This window comes from Rhopalosiphum maidis, chromosome 1, assembly GCF_003676215.2.
Source record: "Rhopalosiphum maidis isolate BTI-1 chromosome 1, ASM367621v3, whole genome shotgun sequence".
NCBI lineage: Eukaryota > Metazoa > Arthropoda > Insecta > Hemiptera > Aphididae > Rhopalosiphum > Rhopalosiphum maidis.
Window position 1 is genome coordinate 11,042,793 of NC_040877.1, and position 23,662 is coordinate 11,066,454.

At 24.4% G+C, this 23,662-nt stretch overlaps 3 protein-coding genes across 3 annotated transcripts; all 3 read right to left on the reverse strand.

The window, feature by feature from the left end:
• Positions 1-671: 671 nt before the first annotated feature.
• Positions 672-6,302, reverse strand: LOC113549203 (gastric triacylglycerol lipase-like). Its single transcript, XM_026950396.1, has 8 exons — positions 6,216-6,302; positions 5,653-5,842; positions 3,879-4,008; positions 3,183-3,426; positions 2,702-2,851; positions 1,807-1,888; positions 1,519-1,661; positions 672-815 (listed from the first exon to the last, which is right to left on the reverse strand). The coding sequence occupies exons 1-8, from the start codon at positions 6,300-6,302 to the stop codon at positions 672-674; spliced, it is 1,170 nt and encodes a 389-aa protein (XP_026806197.1).
• Positions 6,303-9,000: 2,698 nt separating this feature from the next.
• Positions 9,001-14,199, reverse strand: LOC113549202 (gastric triacylglycerol lipase-like). The gene is made up of 8 exons (XM_026950395.1): positions 14,122-14,199; positions 13,653-13,842; positions 11,709-11,838; positions 10,501-10,750; positions 9,954-10,100; positions 9,743-9,827; positions 9,488-9,630; positions 9,001-9,147 (listed from the first exon to the last, which is right to left on the reverse strand). Exons 1-8 carry the CDS (start codon positions 14,197-14,199, stop codon positions 9,001-9,003), a joined length of 1,170 nt encoding a protein of 389 aa, XP_026806196.1.
• Positions 14,200-18,075: 3,876 nt separating this feature from the next.
• LOC113556307 (gastric triacylglycerol lipase-like) lies at positions 18,076-22,257 on the reverse strand (the record flags this gene model as incomplete). The annotated part of the gene is made up of 7 exons (XM_026961207.1): positions 22,062-22,257; positions 21,276-21,405; positions 20,572-20,815; positions 20,193-20,342; positions 19,733-19,814; positions 19,038-19,180; positions 18,076-18,207 (listed from the first exon to the last, which is right to left on the reverse strand). Coding segments are annotated over exons 1-7 (1,077 nt in total), but the record flags the coding sequence as incomplete, so codon positions are not given.
• Positions 22,258-23,662: the final 1,405 nt, after the last annotated feature.

Sequence of the window (23,662 nt, forward strand, 5' to 3'; positions counted from 1 at the left end):
CTCAGTGTTTACTTTTTATGAAGTACAATTTGTATTGTTTATTATCTATCATATAAGATAGAATTTTATACAACCTTTAACATAAATAACATAAATTATTTATTATACTTAATTGTTTAGTACTATTTTAATTATAATAGATAAAATAGTGCAGATAAGAATGGAATGAAAAGATTTTCTTAATTTTTTACATTTTAAAATTAACCAGCTACAAATGCTAAAATTTAGCTAGAAGTTGCTATGATAGTATGATATAACATATATAGATAACCATAGTGTGTAACTAATTACAGTGTATAACTATTGATATAACTTATGTACGAATTGTACGATATCCCAAAATAAATCTCAATCATGTCTTAAGATTAAGAAAGTTGTTTTATGCTTAATCGGTATTATGGTTGAGATCAACGTAACATTTGCACCTTGATTTATAAAAACTAAAAAGTTACAATGATATAAACAACGAATACATGTTTGTGTAGCGCATAAAATAAATAAAAATGTTTAAATTCTATACAGATTTACTATTTTTCAATTAAATGTATTGTTTAAATCGATGAACTAGGTATATATTAACTATAATTGGATAATTGTGTACATGGTGTCTTAAAATCCAAAGGTTACATTTATTTCAATCTCTATAAAAATAGATCTTATATAATATTTAATTATTTATTTTCCAATAAGTTCTTAACTATTATCATGTTAATGGGTCTCAAATATGGGCTAGTAGCAAAACCCATGTGACTGAATTTTTTCACCATAGTAACGTTTTTTACGTTCGGCAATCTCTGTATTAACCATTTTATGTCCTGAAATTATAAAAAAAAAATATATTATAATGAGTAGGTATCTAGTTAGGTGCATAAATGATTATAGTACCTTTACATTTTTAAAATTAAATTTGTCTACGGTATTAATCATGTATAAAACAACTATAATATAATTTTGTATACATTATATAATATGTATTAGGTATTGTAATTTTGTAAATATTGTTTTTGTGATTTATATTTAAATGCCTAAAAATACGCAAACAGGACACAAATAAAATATATACAATATGTTAATAAGTAGACGGTGGGTAGCTTTTTTAACAAAATACTTTAAATTTCAAAATAATATTAGTACATATTATATTACTTCTACATACAGAATTTCTGCAATCAATGTAATAATATGTTTTGCTTTGCAATAGTTTAAAATTTTTTGGTAGGTTAGTCTAATGAGTAAAATGGTAAACGGTTGTTCTACTGGTCTAAATAATAGTTGAATCCTTTTACCATTTATCTTCGCGGGTTTTGGAATAATGTCTTTGTAAAGCGTTGATTATTATACTTGTTTATCTACGAATTATTTTTCTTTTAACCCTTATACATTTTAATAATATAATAGAGAATCTTTGATTTCAATTTTCAATACACAATAATATTGTACTTATATCTAATTATATCTAAGTAATAGTTATATTTTATAAAAGTATTAAGTACTTGTACATTTCGTTTTGTTTCTTACTTTTGGTGGAGCTATAACGTCGTATTTTGAATGATAAATATACGTAGCAGCTGTTACTTGAGATAAATCATAATCTGGTGGCGTTTCAGATTGGTAATGTTTGATATTCCCGATTTTTCCGTAATCATATTTTCGGAAATAATCTGAAAAAAATTGATCAAAAAATATTATTGCTGTCTATAATAACTATTATAGTGTATTACTCCTATAGGTCATATTAGACATTATTTATGAGTAAATTGATAATTTTTTTGAAAATTATGCAACTTAAACAATTATTATACTTACCAGCTAGTACAAGTTGGTAATAATGTGTCATTACTTTGATGGACGTTGGCTGAGGATATGTTTTCAGGATATCTATGGTTGACTAAAAATATATAAAATCATTCACAATTAAAACTACAACAAATAACTCATTGGTGTTTATATGAAATATTAAAATATATTAACATGAACACCTGTATAAGTACCGAATGGTTTACTAATAACGTGTGGAAACGACAAAAATCAAAATTATAATCGTTTACATTATGCTTAGCCGCTTAGATATTAATTATTTGTCTGTGATTGAAACGGCTATAAGATATTAGGTACCTAAGTATAGATACATGAAAAGTTTTTATTGTGTTTTCTACATGTCAGAAAACAAAATATTTATACATTTATCTTATACTAAAGATTCGTCATGAATCATTAGGAATTAATTAAAGAATCTAGTACGAAGTAATTCATAAAATAATTAAATTATATTGACACGAATGTTATTATCATATATCAAATAAATAATATTTACTTATGCCGTTGACTGAAATAAGTTAAATTGTTTTCATGTCTTTGCTAGGAAATGTGTGGATAAGACTTTTATAGTAAATAATATGTTGACATTAGTGTTTAGGTTTTAGGATGCAACTATTATAATCGGTGCCTTGAATGATTTCTATTTATAAATTGAAAATGTACAGCAATGAAACAATCAGCTATTTACTGAATTATAATAAGTAATACAGGTACTCAATATAATAATATATAATACTTTATAAAGTCACAAATGAAGTATAATTTATTAAAGTATTGTAACTTATAAATCATTTAGAAAATATATTATAAATTGTTCTGTTAAATTTATTTTTTTTGACAAATTAATTATTATTGTATAATAATAAAATAATCTGTTACGTACGTAATCTATCGCCAAATAATTGCCTTGTAATACATCCATTGCAAAAATGCAAAATAATTTCATGTATTTTTTATTTTTACATTGGTGTCCAAACCATTGTTCGTCTGGATTTTTCATCTTTGGTACATATTCTCTTCCTCTCAAAGTTCTCTTAAAAATAACACAATATTTACTATAATGTCATCACTTAAACGAACCTTTTCTAACTATATTTTAAATAGTTATCAATGTTATCATTCGTTAACAAATAACAGAGGGGTTTGATAAACCAATAGTACAGTATGTATTAAAAAAAATAAGCTTGTTGAATGTGTCATTAGATATGATAGAAATGACGAATATACATATTTGATTTTAACTAGTTTAACTACAGGTACAATCAAATAAATTAATTTAAAAAAATATAATATATTCTTCGACTTTAAGCTTTGATACAGCGGGGTATGTTTAAGTGTATAATATTAATGATTTTAATTCTTACGTGGAATAAAAATGGAAATCTCTTTAAAATGATAAGCCTTCGATCATAGTACTTCATCCTGGCCGTTGGCACAATCAACACTAATTTGTCAATCTTTTCATTATATTCTGGCCTTTCGGCTAGCGCAATCAGACATATGGTAGCACCGAAAGAATAACCACCCATGTGTAGTGTAGAGTATCCCGTTTTGTTTAAGATGTAATCAATAGCAGCTGTCGTATCATATACTCCCAATTCGTCAAAGCTTGAATATGTCCAATCATTAATTTTAGTTTGATCATTACGATATGTGTAATAAAGTTTTAACGATAATTGCAGATAATATAATTTATACTACCGATATAATACAACTACTGTATAATTTAAATACATATGTTAAGTGGTTAAATAAATAAATAGCATTATGTTGATAGGATGGATCATACAATAATATAGTTAAGAATAGTTTATTTGTAATAAAATGTTGTAATAACGTATGCTTTCGTGATGAATGATAAACATAACATAATAGTATGGAATACATCAAGTACCAATATGTTTTTTTTTTTTACTTTAATTTGATCATTTGATTTGGTACCTGGGTATTTTTTTAGCGTGGTTATATAAACTATATGGCGCATAAAAGAATCAGATCAGATAGGGATGTTGTTATTTTATGTATACTAGAATATCGCAACCATAAAAAAATAAACATACCTGAAATCCCACGAAGCATTTCTCAATGGAGTAACCTCGTGGGTTTTCGGATTTTTTATGTACTTAGACATCCCGGCTAGACGAAAATTGAGTAGCCAAACGTCGAAACCGGCATCGGATAACATAAAACCTATGTTTAATAAATACCATAGTATAGTTAGTCAATGCAATTAATATTTAATTAATTTTAAAAATGACTGTATGTACAAAATGATATGCATAATGTTTTCTTAGTATGATCCTAGTCTTAACCTAAAAAGCAAGCTGTAATAATACAAACTATTTCAGTAATTATGAATTTAAGAGCATATGTTTATGCGTTATAGTATTACTATAATAATAGCTGTAAAGTGTATCTTTTGGTCTAGGACTCTAAATGTATAACGTACATAGATTCCTATTTTGAGTGTTTTTTTTTTGTATGTTTTTTATGACGATTATATTGGATAAACGAAATCGTGTTAGTATAAATACGTTTTTATATATTTAGTCGTTTTTCTTTTAGATATATTAAACGCCCCACCGCCACTAATAACAAATAATATGTAATTAAAATGGATTAAATAAAATGATCGCATGTGCGCGGACGCATGTTGGATTTAATACTGAAGGTTTTTCATGTATAAAGCTAAATCATAATTTTATTATTAAAGAAATATCATAATATTAAACATGATTCATTGAGTAATCGTTCAGTAAAAAGTAAAATATTTATGATACTAAGAAAAACAAATTCTAAATATTATCATTTTAGTTGATTTTCCGTTGGTTTTATACTTATATTATTATATTTATATACGGTATACCCAAACAACAAAATTAAAATACAATTATAAATAATGAGAACACGCCAAAGGAGTGATTATATAATATATATTATTAAAATTATTTCCATATTGTTTATTTTTGTCTGAATAAAGTATAAATTATGATTACTACATACAATTAGATAAAAATTATATTATTTATGATGGATTAAAATTATTAATACTTTTTAAAAACTAAATTGAGACTTGTAGCTTTTGAGATATAATATTATTAATAATAAAAATGTTTATTTTTTCTTATTTTTATAATTTTCTGCATAGTTTTGTATAGAGGATTAATAAAATTCCAATGTCTGAACATTACGATTGCATATTATTGACTTTCGACGTTTAACCCTTGACGTATTTTTGAGTGCTAACCAATTTTACATAAATATATAAAAAAACAAAAATATCTAGGCATATTATATAATGTCAAGTTAGATTAATGCCTTTAAAAGTAATCTATAGTAATTGTTTATTTCTTAGTTTATTAGTTGAAAATAAACTCTGTTACTCAGCGATATATAAAATACCTATATCAGTAAATCAATTACTCATTGCATTAATATCTATGTAATGTTATATCAATTAATAATGTAGGTAATACATAATATTATAACAATAAGGATTACGATGGAATGATATCGAAGAAGAAATAAGTGACATTTGTGACATTTGTGAAGGGAAAAATCTTCATACATTTCTGAATTATTCGTTTAGTTTAATGCTGAAACTGTTTTAAAACAACTAGTTAGTATGGTATAATTCACTTCAGATCATCTCAAAATGTCCCATACATTTTTGTTATTGGTGGAGACGGTAATGTGCTCAAAATTAAAAATTCTCAAAAGAACCCTATACTTAATACGACCGTTTTGGATTAGTACCCATCAACAATTCAATATGCGAAATAAACTTACGCGTTATCTAATATTATATTAATATTTTAAAATAGATTTACTTACTTAGAGATTTATTGGATAGCGTATAAAACATCGAAGTCCCGTATAAACCATGTAAGAGAACAATTGGTTTACCGATTGTTTTATTCCCATTTTTACTATACGGTATTCGTTCCAAACCTATCATGAAATGGTCTTTTGTTTCCACTTCATGCGTTTCTACTGGATATCCATTACCAATAATTTGATCTGACTTAAATGAAAATAAAATAATTAAAATATTTATTTATCCTAACAAAATGTAATGTTTAAGAAATGTTAAGTGTGTAAATCAATTTTTCAAATGTATTGAAATAACTCTCTAATACGATTAAAAAATGAAAACATGATAACGACACAAAGAGTTATACATTTATAACTATATGTGATGTACGGTATACGTGCAGTATAATATTATTACCTATACTTAGTTTAGGTGTACAATTAAATTACGTAATAACATAAAATCACATAGTAGACATACCTTTGATAAAAAATTATTAAATTGACTTTTTGTTTTGAATTTATAGTGTTAGAGATTATTCATAAGTTTAAGTAGGTAGTGCAATAGTTCATAAAATACTTACAGTTGAGAAAGTGGAAACTAAATGTAACTGTGAGTATATTAAAAATACAGTACAAGCTAATACATAAGGTATCTTATGTAGACCCATTGTATATCTAATAAATACAAATACAGGTCTAAAAGTATGGAGTCTATCATTTGTTTTCGACTAGTTTAGTTTTAACATTTTATTTAATTATGATTAAAAATTATAATTGTAATATGTACAACAAATGAAAAATATTATTATAGCTGAATATACACGAGAGATTGATTGCATTAAACTATTGTAAATGTATAAATGTATAAAATATTATGGATATCATGCAATAAAATTCATTTTCTGACGTAATTAAAATATAAAGCAGTAAAATAAATAACAGTATAGTGCCGATTTCAAAGCCATCCGTTAACAAAGTTTAATTTTATACGCTGTCATATCAAAAACTCAAGGTGATAGATTCTTAATTAAACGATTGTTAAAATATAATATAAAATTATCATATAAAAATTGTTGAAATTAATAAACCATTTAATTGCTGTAGTGTTAAATTATGAAAACACGTATTGTTTCGTTTGTTGATTCAATTAGATGGATATTAATTAAAGTTATAATTATGTGATGGATATGTTGATTTATAACGAAGGTAATATTCTTCGATACAAAACGGAATATAAGAGATAATTATTATCATTCATTGCCAAACATTTAAGTTCACCCAACAAAGGCTATGATCAAATAGCTTATTTAGGTCATTACATTTATTATACATATTCCTCTATAAAGTTCTAAAAAGATACTATACTTGAATAAGTAATGCTTGAACATTTGATCACTATTTTGAAGAAAAATGTGTTATGATATTTTTGTATTCTGTTAAGAAAAAAATAAACGTCTATATGTTTCACGAAAATGTATTAATAACCAATTTTGTGGGATAGGACATTTTTTACACAGAATTTTCATCGAGCACTACCAAGAAATTTTATGTCAAATAATTTCATACTTCGAGAAACCTTAATCTGTTGGTATTTCAAAACTTTTTTTGATAGAAAAATGATGTTTAATAAGTTATTGAATTAATTATTATTGTATTTTGAAACTAAAAATAAAAATATATATATTTTCAGTCAGTGAGTCAGATAATAACAGAAAAAATAAATAAATACATTTAAAAATAATTCTCTAGTGTGAGCAGGCTGTTCAGCGTTTTCAACGTATAGTTTAAAAATGATAATTTTATAATCATCTGAGATCAATAATTCACGTACCTTATACATGATTTCATATTAACATAAGAATAATTTTACTATCAACAATATTTAATAAAAAATGGTTTAATTAGTGTATAGTATTTTTGAGTCTGATATCAAGTTTTGTTTTAAATGTTAAAATTTACTGCTTATATAAAGGGAAATATCAACGTAACACCGATTTAAAATAATTTTTTTTTTATTTTAGTTTAATTCATAAAGAAGAATCCGTAGGTGATTAAATGTTCACTAAATGTTAATTTTTAGTATTTTCTGATAGACAAAGATCCATTTTGAACAAATATAATTAAAGAACCTTTTTTCAACATTTTATACATTTGATCTCATTATTTTATGTTTTAGTAGATAATAGTGTATGTATACGAACCCATATAACTTAGATTCCGAGGAGAACAATAATTGTACATAATTCTTGTTTTCTTTTTAAATTGGACATAAACGTTTTTTTAATATAAAAAAATGAATATTGTACTCTTTGATATTTTTACTTTGTAAATACTTATTTTTATAATTAGGAATAGCTAACAAAAATAGGAAAACATGAATATTAATGAAACACTAATGTTTGATAAAATACATAGTATAACTTTATATGATTAAAATATGTTCAGTAATCACTTATTTTAATATTCTCTATTTATGATATAATTTTTGTATTACTATAGATAATTGAATTTTCTGAATTTTTTAGTTGTTTTAACAAGTCAAAAAGTTTAAAACTTAATACAATATTCTTTATATGTTATTTAATGGTTTTTGACAAGTAAACCCACGACGCTTTGATGAGTTATCTTATAATGTACATGTAAGTTTTGTTGTAAAGTTGTAAAGTTTTTAATATTATAAAGCAAGAAAAAACACAATTATATTATTATCAATTTTATTTTTATTTTAACTGATTTTTATAATAATAATATTATAGCACTATATGCCAGAAAAATATTAGTAAAGTAATAATTTCATTATAAATATTACCTAAATACAATACGTAAGTATTTATTTTGTATTTGAAGAAATGTATGTCGTTATTATACAAATACTTAGGTATAACTGTATAAGTTATAAAACCTACGGTCTAAACCATAGTGAATATAATCAATTTTGTAGGTAATAATTAAATTGATATTTGATTACAATTTACAATGTTGCTTTATGACAAAATATACGATTATAAAATTATAATGCAAATTATTACACCAATCAAATATTTTTCAACGTTATAATATTATTTGATTTTAAATATATTAATTTAATAATTGATCTATAGAATAAAAATAATAACATATTTTGACGAATCAATTTATTGAAAAAAAGCATAACTAATACATTCTTAACAAATATCATTTGATTTTTTTTTTTTTTTAATACATTAATATTAAAATATTTCAGCTAACTTATCATGTTTAATAATTATATTCATATTACTATATAAACTATTTCTTATATAAATATAATTGTATATATCTTCACACGTGAGGATAACGTTTTCACTGGATTCAATAAACTTTTTTCTTTTTTTTTTTAGTATGATGTTATGATGATAATTGCTTCACTATATATGGACCAATAACTAAATGTGCTCTTTTATCCATCGCAAAAGATTGATGACTAAAAGGTATTTTATCGATGTAAAGTGTGCTCTTGATATTTGGTAAATTGTTTAGTAACCATTTGATGTCCTGAAATTAATAAACATAGAATATACATATACAAATATAAAAATACAATATTTATAACACGAGTTCACTTATCTATATAAAATACACGCATTGTACAGGTCATCGCGTGCGTAACAGCCATAATAGGAGGTATACTATCTATATTATTGTGACTTGAGCATTTTTTTTTTATTCAATAATAGATAAAATTATTAATATACTTCAATCCGAATATTGAAGGATTTGCTTATTACTCAATAAGAGGTCTTATTTACTTACTTTACTTTATTCGTAATTGTTGATGAACAATTTATATACAGTGCATGAATTTTAATGCTATTTAATTATTATATTTGTTTACCTGAGGAGGTACAAGGTTGTCCCGTTTCGAGTACAAGATTATAGCTGGAGCTGTAATTTTTTTAATATCATACTCTGGAACTTGTTTAGAATGGTAATGCCGCATGTTTCCAATTGGTCCATAATCATAATTAGTAAAACGACCTATGGAAATAAAATACATTGTTGGTCTTAACTCAATTTATTAAATTATAATATATTACGTATTGTAAAGTTATATAAGCAAATCGTAGTTTATTATATAGCCACTATTTACCTGATAGCAATAATTGAAAATAGTGTTTAACCGTTTTTAATGATGTGGGTTGCGGATAAGTTGTAAATACGTCTATGACTGGTTCCTAAACAAAGGCAAACATTTAATTCTTGAATTAAAAGGAAAAGCTTATTTGAAATATTAAACTTTGTAAAAATGTGTAGGTAATTGTTTCTCATAATCTAAGATATTATAATGTTATGATACGTACTACGTGAAGAGGATTATACATTCCCTGTATAATGTTCATTGATTGAATGCAAATGAATCCAAACATTTTAATTCTACACAATTGTCCAACTGCGATATTATCCGGATCATTGTTAAGTGATATATAACGAAATTTAAAATCAGTTTTCTAAAAAATAACAATTATCATAGTACAGTGTACAATACATATATGAATGTTTAAATACTATTTGCATTATGATATTTGATCGTCAACAATACAAATCATATGACAATTTTATTTTGTGTTATTTCAATGATTTTGCAATTATATTTAGATTATAAAAAGATAAATAATATTATTCACTGAAAAAATAAAAATTACTCACATTAGAGAATATTTCAGTATTTTATGTAATTTATTGGGACTCGATATAATTGAAACTAAAGAATGAAAGCAATTGCATAATAATATGAATAATATTTTGCAGGGTAGGTATTTTTTTTCCGGATAACGTGCTCGTTAAATTGCGAGAAAATAAAAATAACTACAAATAAAATATGAAAAAAAATTGTTTTTTAATTATTACTAAGAATTGTCGAATAGCTGTTCTAACGAAGTAGTACGGTGCACCCTTGTATGAAGATCCCATTCTACTTGCTGGCGCCATCAGGATCATATTTCGAACTTTTTTATTGTACTCTGGTTTCTCGGATAATGTAATTAGTGGTATAGTTCCTCCAAGAGAAACACCACCAACGTCAACTTTAGAATACCCAGTCACAGATATTACTAGGTCAATGGCGGCTGGTAAATCGTAAATAGCTAATTCATGAAAGCTGAAATCAATATAATATGTTATATAATCAGTGGCCAGTGGACTTTAGCTATGGGAGTTAGGGGGTTCAAAATTATCCAATAGAATCAAAACAATTATTATATCGATCGTTTTATAAATAATATATAAAATATAGCATGTATCAAAGTTTCAATAATAATAAATTTCCAAATAGTACGTATATCGATAAAACACAAGAGTTTGACTTTTATTTTATTTTGATTATTGACTACTTAAAATAATAAAAAAATTATTTTTAACTTTTCTTTATTAAAACTTATGTAATTTTACATAATATTAAGATGAGCAATAATATGATTAATTAATTTTCAATTATTTACGAATTACAAATAAATCATTTATAAAATAAATACCCCTCCCAAGTAAAAATTATATCTAAAGTACTAGATTTAATTAATAATAAAAAAAAGATATATACCTATCTATAATTTTCATTAGTTAGAAATTACGAAGATTTTAGATTGTTAATAAAAATAAAAAACTATCAATTAATTATAATATACTAAATATTATTCACTCATTTTGTAAACTTCAATCACTGGAATTATCATATTTTATTTTTGTTTTATAACTAACGACTGAAATTGTATTAAATAATACCTACTTATTTAGATTTTCAGTATTATTAAAATATTTCTAATATAATAGTAAAAATGATATGACTCATATCATATTATCATGCAATAAACATATTATAAACAATAAACATGACTTTTATTTTTTTAATTACCTTTAATATACGTTAATTATATATTAATAAATTATTATACGGAAAATAGTCTAAGTTGAACATACGCGTTGAATATATTAATAACAGTTTGAACATATTAATTTCAAACAAAGAAAATTACATCATGATTATTTCAATCAAATTTTCTATTCATTTATAATTTATAATCATAATGTTAAGTACATCATATATTTTACTTTAATCTCACCTGTAATCCCAATTTAAGCTACTTAATTTAGGCACGATTCCGGTTCTAGGATCCTTAATTTTTTTGGACATACCGGTAACCCGATAATTAAAAAGCCAAACGTCAAATCCTGCGTCTGATAGCAGGTAACCTAAATGATTAACGTTATCATAAATAAAAAATATAATATATAGGTATATATTATATATATATAAACACAATTTGATGGCGAAATGAATATGTTGAAATAGTTTTAAGTTTAGTTTCAAACATTCATGACTGTGTACAAATTTGATAATATGTATAGCAATTGTTTTATTGTGAAAGGAAAATATATTCAAACTATGAGATTTCATGTTTATGATATCGAATGATTTGTATCAAAGTTTATATTATGATTCATAATAATTATGGGTACTTATAAACTATAAAATTATAATAGTATTAACGATATTATATTATATATAAAATACTGTTGTATTATTTTGTTTTTGACTGATGTATAATAAAATAAAAAAATAAATATTAATAATTACAATAATTTTGAAAAAGATAACTAATAATCTACGAGTATTGAAAAATAAAAAAAATATGTAGATAAAATATTCGGAATTTTTTGCAAAACTAAGGGTCTGGTAATTATTATTTGCTCTGGAAGGCAAAGGGACAAAGTAATAAATTATAAAACATGAACAATATAGGGAAGTAGGTTAAAAACGAGCACACTTAATTCAAATATATAATGCAATCAAAGCTAATTTCGTATTTTATATGACAAGGTTTATACTCGGAAAAATACTCAAAAGATAGTTTGAAAAAAGAACCAGAGAAATTGCACAGTTTTATAATATTTGTGTCAAGTATCATCGAGTAGGTCGCTGTAGTAATGGATGTATTAAATATTAATTCAATAATAAATTATTGCACACGTAAAATGATTCTGACCGCAGACAGCAGACTGTCTGTCATCGTGTATTTTTTTTTACCTATATTTAAATATTTTGAATATTTCATTATATATTTATATTGTTGTTAGTGGTTTATTTTTCTATGATTAATAAGATAAGTTGAACTAATTTTTAACCAAAAATAAAAACACACATATTTTATTGTTGAATAATTATTTTATTATGATTAACTACTAATAAGTTAATCTTACTGCAGAACGGTGTGAATAAATTGTTATACTCGTATAAGTAGTTTAAATTTAATATAAATATTTTGAAATATTTATTTTTTTGTAAATAATACATTTTCGATTGTATCAAAATAACTAAAATCGTTTCATTTAAATATCTAATATCATCAAATCTTGAACTTGAAATGTTTGGAAAAAATTGTAACTTTATTTTAGATATTTTTTAATAAAGTATATTTAGAACAACTATTGAGGAACTTTTTTATTTTACTTAATATCTTTTAAATTCATCCATAAAATTATCATATATGAATAACGTAAATTTTAAAATGTCTATTAATAACCCAAAAACAGATAAAATATTTTGAAAATGATATCGGGACTAGAAAATGCTGTCATAAAGATTTTGGTAAAATATCAAGTCTTTAAAAATATTTAGTTTTGAATTTCAACAAAAATACAAATCGATTGTGTTAAAATTTGGTTTTATGTAAATATACCCTTATTTTCCTAATTATTATTTATTTTTCGTTTTTCCAGATTAATTTTGAAAATTTAGAGAACCTAATTTCTTGAAGTCTCTCGAATTTAGTTTAATTGAATTTTTTTTATCAGAAACCACTCAAAGCTCATGATTGAATCATTTTTACTGCTAATAAAGGTGACATCAGACATAAAAAAAAGCCACACAAATTGTAAAAACAGTACATTCATCGCTTATTGTTGTATAAAATTAAAATATATTTTACCATCATGTTTTAAGAAAAACAACAATAATGCACTCCCTAGACATGAAAAATATAATAATTGATAAATATAATACTTACCGAGTGATTTGTTATGTGAAACATAGACAATCGATGTGGCGAACATACCAGATAACAAGATCACTGGTTTACCGATTGTTTTGTTACCATATTTACTATATGGTATTCGTTCCATACCTAACATAAAATGGTCTTCAGTTTGGTATTCATACATTTTAAGAGGGTATCCACTGGCTTTGATTTTTTCCCACTTTAAACATAAAAATAAAAGTGTTGGTTTAGTTATATTTAATTATTACACCATCATATAAACATTTTATGTCATATAATATTTTAAAATTTATATTTTTTAATATTTGCTAAGTTTTGCTTCTGTGTGCACACATTTTTCAAAATATTTTAAGTTTTTTTAAAGAGATTAGATGCAATGTATTACGTTAAAAAAATTGATACCTATTGGCTATTGGCTGAATTGCATATCATATGTATTAGGTATATTACTGTTTATACTAAATAAAAATGTACTTACGGTTTCTTTAGATGACACAAAATATTGTGTACTACTATATAGAATAGTTACCCAAAAATATATATTATAAATATTCATTTTATTTAAAAATTAATTCACGAATTCTTAAAATATAAAATAAGTAGTAATAATTATTTCAATACATTATTATTAGTATGTTAAAAATAAATAATTCTGTTACGCGATGTGATATTTAAGTGATCATTAAAAATTTATTAAAATTAAGAATTGAAAGAATAAAATAAATTTGTTTCTCTTAAGTATACATTCTCAATGAGACTCTCAAGGGCATTAGTAGAGTATTTAATTACAAATTTATTAAGTACCGTGAAGTAATAAAAACATGAGTTTTTCATTAACGATTATTTTTTTTTAATATTACAAACTTAGCAAGTTTATTTTTTGTATAATATGTACTACACATTATTAAATAATCTAAAATCTTCTACAATATTTGATGGCTATATACGTATAACTATAACGTATAAATGTATACTCTATATAAGTGAAAAAAAATAATTACAAAAACTGTTATTTTATGAAAACTAACTAATTTTTTCATTAATAACTAATATTTGTTAGCTGGTTAAACTATTAAATTTGATTTATATCCGTGTAAAATTTTAAAGTAATGTTATTTAAATTGGTAAATTGTAATTGATATATGTATAATATTTAATGATTTTAAAGTTAAAATTCAGTGTAAAAAAATTAAAAGCTATTAATTGATGAACAGTTACGGTTGCAAATCTTTATAGAAATACTAAAAATGAATTGTTAAAAAGTTATCAAGTTTATGGCTGGAATTTGAATAAATAATGTTTATTTTATTATAAAACGATAGATTATTTATAATAGCATGATTACGATATGAAAATGTAATGTTTTAAAATACAAATTTTAACTATATATAGTATATACAATAATTTGCAATAATTAAAAAAAAATCAAATCAAAAAGCACGTAAATACAAACTTTATATAATTATCTTTTTTATGTTTTCCCTTATAAATCGTAACATATAAATTGATTTCCAATTATTTATAATATAAATTTTAAAATCTGAATTGTAAATTCTGTTAGAGGTATATTAAAAAAAAAAATCAATATTTCATACATAATTACCAGCTATATAGAATATTCGAAGGTGAATATAACATAAATACATAATTTATGACATTGCTACATTTTTAAGTATATAATAAGTTTTACTACAACAATTCTTTGGACTAGTTTTAAAATTTATGTTCTGAAGTATTTTAGGCAATAAACCATATTATTTATTATTTTATAAAATATTTATTATATTTATACAATATTTTAGTTTTATTTCAAAAAACGCTGTCCACACGTTAGAATAATATTAAAAACGGCTGTTTCTATACTTCGTAGCTCGAATGTGGAGTTCTATAGTCAAAACATTGGTAACATAAGGAATAAAATTATTTTGAATTTTTTCCTAATTTAATGTTATTATTTTTGAATATGATATCTTTTAATAACCATTAAAAGAAGTGTCATATTAACCTTATTCCTAGGTCATGTATTCGGTTACTCTCAATAAATTATTATTTTCTAAAGAATAATCAAACCAAATAAGCGTTATTTTCAAATGAAAAATTTTTAAAGTTTAAATATAAATCATTACTTTGACACCATTCATAAATATCATCTAAACCGAATTGCAGTTTAATAACACCAACATTATGCTTTCAATTTCACTAAATATTTTTGTATAATCTGCAATCATAAGAATTTAAATAACTTTTAGGATAACGTTTATTAAAGTTAAGACTATAATTGAGTTGGAAGTTAATTACTGTATTTATGTATCTTAAAAAATTACGATTTATCGATCAATGTTATTTCAATTGATTTCAATTTATTAATTACTATGATAGTTGCTATTTATCGAATTATTCTAAATTAGTTTATATATATACGTGATGAAGTAACAACTAATATAAATATTGGATACGAATATTGCATGATGAAATAAGTATACGTATTTTTACCAAAATTAAATAAACTTTTATATGTGCTTAATATTAGTTATGTTTTTTTAATAATTTATTTGACAGCTATATTTTTTTGACTATATAGGAGATTGATCTCTCTGTTCTATAAAAAAAAATTAGTATATTTTATCTTTCACATGGTTAGTTTTGGCTTAGGTTCAGATAGAAACGATAATTAGTATTCATATACTTCATTCTGTCGTATATCCTTAAGGTATGTCGATTACGGTGTGTTGTACGGTACAACACAGCTTGTACCACGTTATTATTTAACGTATCAAATAAGTATATGTAATGTATTAATAATGAATCAAGTAAACTTAGTAAACGTAAGCTTTGTTTAATAAGATGTATCGGAATAGGTAAAATAAATTACGGCATCTATTGCCTATATCTTGTACAATATTGAAACGTTGAACGTCGTGTATTAGAAAACATTACAAAAATAACGTTTTGAAACATATTTTTCTAATAGAATTTTTTTTTTTTTAAGTACAAGCTAATTCTTAAAGCAATAATCCAGTGGAAATTCTAAAATAAATTTGAATCCATATGTATAAAAACTGCAGTTTACATCATTTATTCGTTGTTATGTAGTGTAGATAAAATACTAGACAATACTATTATAGAGAAATCATCTTTATTTGTCTAAGACCTATGGTAGTAATAGCTATTGTAAATTACACTTATAATTACCAAATTTTATGAACGATGGCGAATAGTGAATCTCATCGATTTTTTTCTTGAAACAAAAACATACTGTTTAAGAATATACCGTGCGACACACAATTATATATTATTTAAATAAAGACAATTATACTCTATGCTTTACTATCATCTCCTACTGCAATTATAGAACATATAAAGTCAAACTTGAATTAAAAATCTTCACATCTTTTCTCCGCTCTCGTGAGACCCTTCTTCAGAAACAAACGTATATAATATGATAAACATTCTAGACCTCTTCCTTCAGTATAATTTAAATCACAAAACCAACGGTTCCCAAACTTTTTCGGTTTAAGCATCGTGAAAAATAAAAAAAAAATAATCACGTCTAGTTGAATTAACGAAACAAGATTTTTTCATTAGTGTGTATAATGCTATACGTATAGGATACTATATATACTTATAGTGTTAGATACAATATCAATATTTTATTCCTTGTTTCTACTTGTAGTTCTTATCTGTGTCTCCCAAGGAAGACACACATCCCAGCTTAGGAACCACTGCACTAAACCTTTTATTGCTATATAAATATTTATTCCAACTAATTTGGTCTTATGGTACTGCTCATTGGGGTTACACCAAGCCCTTGAACATCAATGCGATCTGATTCTTTTAAGCCAAACGTTTTCGTATGGTCGGTAAAGCTTCTCAAATTATTGAAATCATGATAATTATCCAACAGCTTATTATACGAGGATCTTAAAATTAAAACCAAGAAAAATATTACCAATTTAAATTACAACACTCACAAATTCCACCAAAATTCAACATTGCCTCAGCAGTTTCATATTTTATCACTCAGCTTCATACCAAAACATAGTCTAGAGATTTACTCAGTGCTATTATTCTAAAATTAATTTAACCTTTATATAACTTTAATTTTCAATAGGTAACTTATTTTCGGCCTTTCGGAGGGCGGCTTTGCATTGGGCTCTCATTTCACGCCCCATTTTAATTAAATGAATAAAGAACAAAATACACAATACAAAATATTATTGATAAAAAAAAAAAATGAATATTATTGGGTATAACTGACAACCAGTTGTAAAATATATATTTAATTATAATGGTTTATATATCTGAACGAACAAACTATTTAACAAGTCTTATAACCGATGAATAGTTAAATTAATATTCACCACATGAATATGAACACAAAATTTAATGATACATTTAAAATTTTAAAATTGTAATACATTTAATTTTTTTCCAGCAAATGTTTAACAATTAAAAGGTTAATAGGTTTAGCATATGGACTTATAGCGAACGACATGTGACTGAATTTCTTCACCATTGTAACATTCTTGACGTTGGGCAGTCGGTCTACTAACCATTTTACATCCTGAAAATACATACATGTAAGTAAAAAAAAAAAATTTATAGTAATGATTAATATTTATACAATTAACAATTATATGTAATTAATTTACCTAATCTAAATAAATTATATCATTTTTTTCTTTAATATTTTCAACAACGTATAGTTTTTATACTTTGGCTATATTTTAATAATGTTGTGATATAATATCAAATTTTTTAATCTTAATTATTATTGGACTTTTGTTTAGTATTAATAACAGGACTATTTAACAAATATAATAACATTTGCTATGGAAATTGGTCAAATAGTCTTGTTACAGCTTATATATATATATATATATATGAGTTTCTTACCGACGGATAATCTCAAAAACTACTGAACCGTTTTCAAAAAAAGTTATATCGATAGATTTCTTGAAACTTAAAATGATAAAATTATGCTTTTTAGTTTGATTTTGCAACCTTATATGTATGGAAAGTGTCAACCGGTGTAACGGGCGAATTTTATTTTCCGAAGAATTGGGTCGTAGATAATACGATGGATCTAATGCGTATCGCTAGTTATTATTATACACTTTATAGGCTATTCGAATCAACAGGTTAAGTGTATATTATCGTAATATGATATACGTGTGTAACGAGAATGGCACAAAAGTAATATTTCATGTATTAAAATAATACGCATGAGCTAGAACAAAGTGTGAAAAATAATGTCAACAAGTGTATTGCAAGTGTAATTTATTCAAAGGTAGTACAACTTACATATTTTTTGATAAAAAAATAATCATACTATGTATAATATTGTGTGAAAAAGTGTTGTTTACACGTTTAAAATTATTTTAATATACATACCTTGGGTGTAGCAAAGATATCGTGTTTTGATTGATAAACATATGTCGCTGCTGTCACTTTAGATAAATCATAATCAGGTGGAGTACTGGAGTTGTAGTGCTTCATATTTCCAATTTTTCCATAATCATACTTTCGGAAGTACTCTGAAAAGTTCATGGTAATTAAACGAGATATGTAGTAGGTATATTACAATATCATTGTTAAGTTTATGATAGTATTTATTATTTTCACGATTACACATTAATACAAAATAGTTTATTTGTAAATAACTAGGTACTCATCGTAGAACTCATGTATGATGTATGTACTGACTACAAATAACGACACGTGAATACACAGTTATAGTATACATGGAATTTATTATAAAAAATTAAATATCACCTCTTTAAATTAAAATATAATGGAGTGTCGATTATCCACACTAATTAGGATCGATATGGTTGCGGATAATCAAACAATGTATAAAAATATACGACAGACATGAAATTAAAAGTTTTATATCATTATTAACATCTTAACATTTATACAAAGTGAGTGGTTTTATTTTGGATTTTAATCAATATTTTTTATGAGTAATAATTTAAAAAAAACTTAATTATAAACTGACGTACTTGATAAGTATAACTGTAAAATATGTTTAAAACTGTATTGATTGTTTATATTATTTTATATAACTGATAATTTATTATGCTTACCTTGGAGTATTAGTTGGTAATAATGAGTCATAACTTTAACAGATGTTGGCTGAGGATATGTTCTCAAGATTTCAATGGTGTTCTAAGAAAAACAAATAATATATTTATTAAAATTAAAGGGTAAGTGTTTGCATGTTAATTAACAAGTATTCCGATAATTCAACATATATGCTGGAAAGTTGTATTTATTCTAAGTAACTGGTATAGAAGGTTTTAAATTGCAATTAAAATAATTATAAAATAATACGATATCACTATAGATTGAGAATAAAGTTGTAATATTATACATTACACAAATAATATAAATTATTACACATTATGTAAATACGATGTGTTAATATAATTAAGTAGTAAGCACAAATAGGTATTAATTATAATTATAATAATTTGAGTCGTACAATTTAGACGTATCACATTATTTTTTTTTTCATAAAAATTTAAAATAATATGAGCTACTTACGTAATTTATTGGTAGAAGATTGCCTTGTACTTGGGTCATTATATAAAGACAAAATAGTTTCATGTATTTCTTCTCTTTACATGCACGTCCTAGCCATTGATCGTCTGGGTTTTTCATCTTAGGTACGTATCCCCTACCTCTCAAAGGTCTCTAAAAATAAAAGCATATTTTTGAAATGTGAATGGTTTTTTGAATTGCATTAGTATATGCAATTATAAATATATATATAATTACATAAATATAAAAATAAGTTTGAAAATAACGAAAAATAATGATCTAGGTACTCCAAGGCGTCTTCAAGTGTAATATTTATACTATTAAAACACCTAAACATAAGTTATTTATACCAAATACGTATTACCTAATAGTATATACTTACATGGAACAAATAGGGGAATATCTTTAGAATGATAAGCCTTCGATCGTAGTACTTCATCCTGGCCGTTGGCACAATCAACACTAATTTGTCGATCTTTTTGTTGTATTCCGGCCTTTCGGCTAATGCAACAAGGCATATGGTAGCTCCGAAGGAATAACCACCCATGTGTATTGTAGAATATCCAGTTTTGTTTAAGATAAAATCAATGCCGGCTGTCGTATCGTATATTCCCAATTCGTCAAAGCTTGAATAATATATTCAATTATTAATTTTGGTTTTATCGTTATTTCGAATATAGTAAATATAAATTGTATACGAAGCGATTTTATTTATTTCTCTTATGTTTACAATATTGGATTAGGTATAAATGACAAATTCGTTTTGGGCTCAAATTATAAGCTGCCAAAAATGGTGAGCTAACTGGTGATTTGCAGTGTCATATTAAATTTTTCTTCTCTCCGTGATTCTGTACTTTAAACTCGAGAAATTCCAGATTTTTATACCGATTATACTTTTTTGAAGACTCGGGTAATGTTTTGTACAGAAAAATAATGTGTTTATTTATAGAGTTATTATTAAAACGTTTAAGTAATCTATATATTCTCTATACTGCGTTATTGTAAATTCATATGACACACTTTACAAGCTGTTTAAGCAATATAAATTATTTCAGAAAAAATAATTTAGTTATTAGTTGATCATACCTAAAATCCCAAGACACATTTCTCAACGGAGTTACCAGGCCGGTTCTTGGATTCTTGATATATTTGGAAATTCCAGCAAGGCGAAAATTGAGTAGCCAAACGTCGAAACCAGCATCAGATAATATGAAACCTTTATACGATAAAAATACAAAAATTAGTATAAATTATAACAAACGCTATTCTTTTACAATTTCAACGCTATGTTTCAATGTTTTGTTTTCTTTGTATTTACATTTATGTTGTAGAAAGGCGACGATATTTTTTAAGAAATATATCTATTTACTTTACTATTTTATTTTATTATTTTCTACGAATTATCATAATGTTGAATATTATATAGCTTATTACACCTGTTAGAGTATTGGCCATAATATACATAAAATAAAAAATATCTAACATTTATAAAGTCTGATTTAGCTTCTTAACCCACTAGTGTTGGGATTTAAATATAATCGTGAACATTTTGAGGATTCGTATATATATTTTAGTATACACATACCTATATAAATCATATTACTACGGTCGACCAGTATGAATGACTATGTTATTGACCTGGACACTCTACTACTACTTGTAACCTTTTTTTTTTTCTGATTATATATTCAGTTAATTTCATGATAAAGCGCACAAGTTGACGTAAAATTGTTGGATTTTGAGAAAGCTTTCAATTGATGCATTAATAATATATCACGGTATTTTGGTCTTTTGTTTTACATACTAGTTATTATTTATTATTAAATATTCTTATTAATGAAACAAATAACGATTTAATTAAAATACACTTACTGAGAGATATATTGTTAAGTGTGTAATACATTGACGTCCCATACAAGCCGTGCAACAGAATTATAGGCTTGCCAATCGTTTTATTTCCATTTTTACTATATGGTATTCGTTCCAAACCTACCATGTAATGGTCTTTGGTTTCAACTTCATATGTTTCTACTGGATATCCATTACTAATTATCTGATCTGCCTTCATATTAAAAATATAATACATAAATATTACAATTAAAAAAAGGAATCAGAAGTACTAAACATATTTTCAGTTTTTATACAGTCATAAATTGAGATTAAATCACGTCATGTAATATACCATTTTTATCGTATACAATTTTAAAATGTTATTAAAAAAAAAAAAAAAAAAAAAAATGAATAGGTACTAAATAGATATATGTCTTATAATATGTTTTTAATTTAATATTTTCGAAATATAAGTTTGGATAATGATAAGTGATTACGTCTTTATTGGAGATCTACAACTGTAAAAATTAAAAATAGTTTTTTTGGTGTTAAGCTTTTACGTGTTTTCAAAATTAAATAAAAATGTTAGTTTCGCCTTTCTTAGTTATCAGAGATTTATAAAGTTAATGCATGAAAATATTTTGAAAGTTGAGTGAATAGTTAGCATTAAATATTCAGAAAGTTATGTACGATTTAAAGTAGACGGGCGAGTATATACGAGGACAACACGGCGATACACTGTACATATTGTTAAAGATATATAAACGATCACAATAAAACGAACTTACGATAAAATGTATCTATTCTATGATTAATGTTAGTTACTAACTCACTAAATAATTAATAATTCTAAATATTTAATTATACATTTTTGAAATAAATAATTATGATTTTGGTTAATTGATGGGTCGATGTTCAATTAGCGCTATATGCGTACTTATTATATAGGTAGGTTGAAAATTTATAAAAAATAAATAAATACCATTATTAAAGATAATTTTTAAAAAATGTATTATACTTACGGTCGAGAAAGCAGAAACATAATGTTGCTGTACACTTATTAAAATACTAAAAGCAAAAGCTTGTACATAAAATGTTTTATGTATGCGCATTGTTGATGCAATTTACAATAGTACAGCTTTAGAACTGCAGAAACTCGTTTGGATTATATTATATCGTTCGATGAAAATTTTAAAAGAATATTTTTAAGTTGATAGCCATTTAATGAACGATATAAAAGTATTCACGTTCACTCGAAATAAGTGAATAAACATTGTTATATCAGATTCTTAAGCTTAAATGACAACTCACAGTAATAATAATGTCCACGTCACTTAAATGGTGAATATTTATACGCTGCAATCTCGAAAATTCAAGGTGGTCAATGAATAATATTTGATTTAACGATAGTTAAAATAGTTGTCATAATATAATAAATTTATTCAAGTTAATAATCATTTTATATTGTTACTGCGTACACAAATATAATACCATATACCGAACATAATCGTTTGTTAATTCGGTATCGAATTGTATAATACCTGACATCCAGATTTAATATATTATAATATGTATTCGGTAAAGCCTATATATTTTGTTTTTAAATCGAGAAATGTTAAAATATATGAAACATGTATTTGTTA

Bases quoted from the DNA above. Each gene is read 5' to 3' on its own strand.
- LOC113549203 (XM_026950396.1), bottom strand. From the start codon at position 6,302: ATGGGTCTACATAAGATACCTTATGTATTAGCTTGTACTGTATTTTTA. The intron at 3,427-3,878 runs GTATGTTTATTT...GACATATTCAAG, and splicing joins AATGCTTCGTGGGATTTCAG to CTTTGACGAATTGGGAGTAT. The intron at 816-1,518 runs GTAAGAAACAAA...TTATAATTTCAG, and splicing joins ACGTTATAGCTCCACCAAAA to GACATAAAATGGTTAATACA.
- LOC113549202 (XM_026950395.1), bottom strand. From the start codon at position 14,199: ATGAATATTTATAATATATATTTTTGGGTAACTATTCTATATAGTAGT. The intron at 10,751-11,708 runs GTGAGATTAAAG...TATTGATTTCAG, and splicing joins AGCTTAAATTGGGATTACAG to CTTTCATGAATTAGCTATTT. The intron at 9,631-9,742 runs GTAAATAGTGGC...TTATTTCCATAG, and splicing joins TTTTCAATTATTGCTATCAG to GTCGTTTTACTAATTATGAT.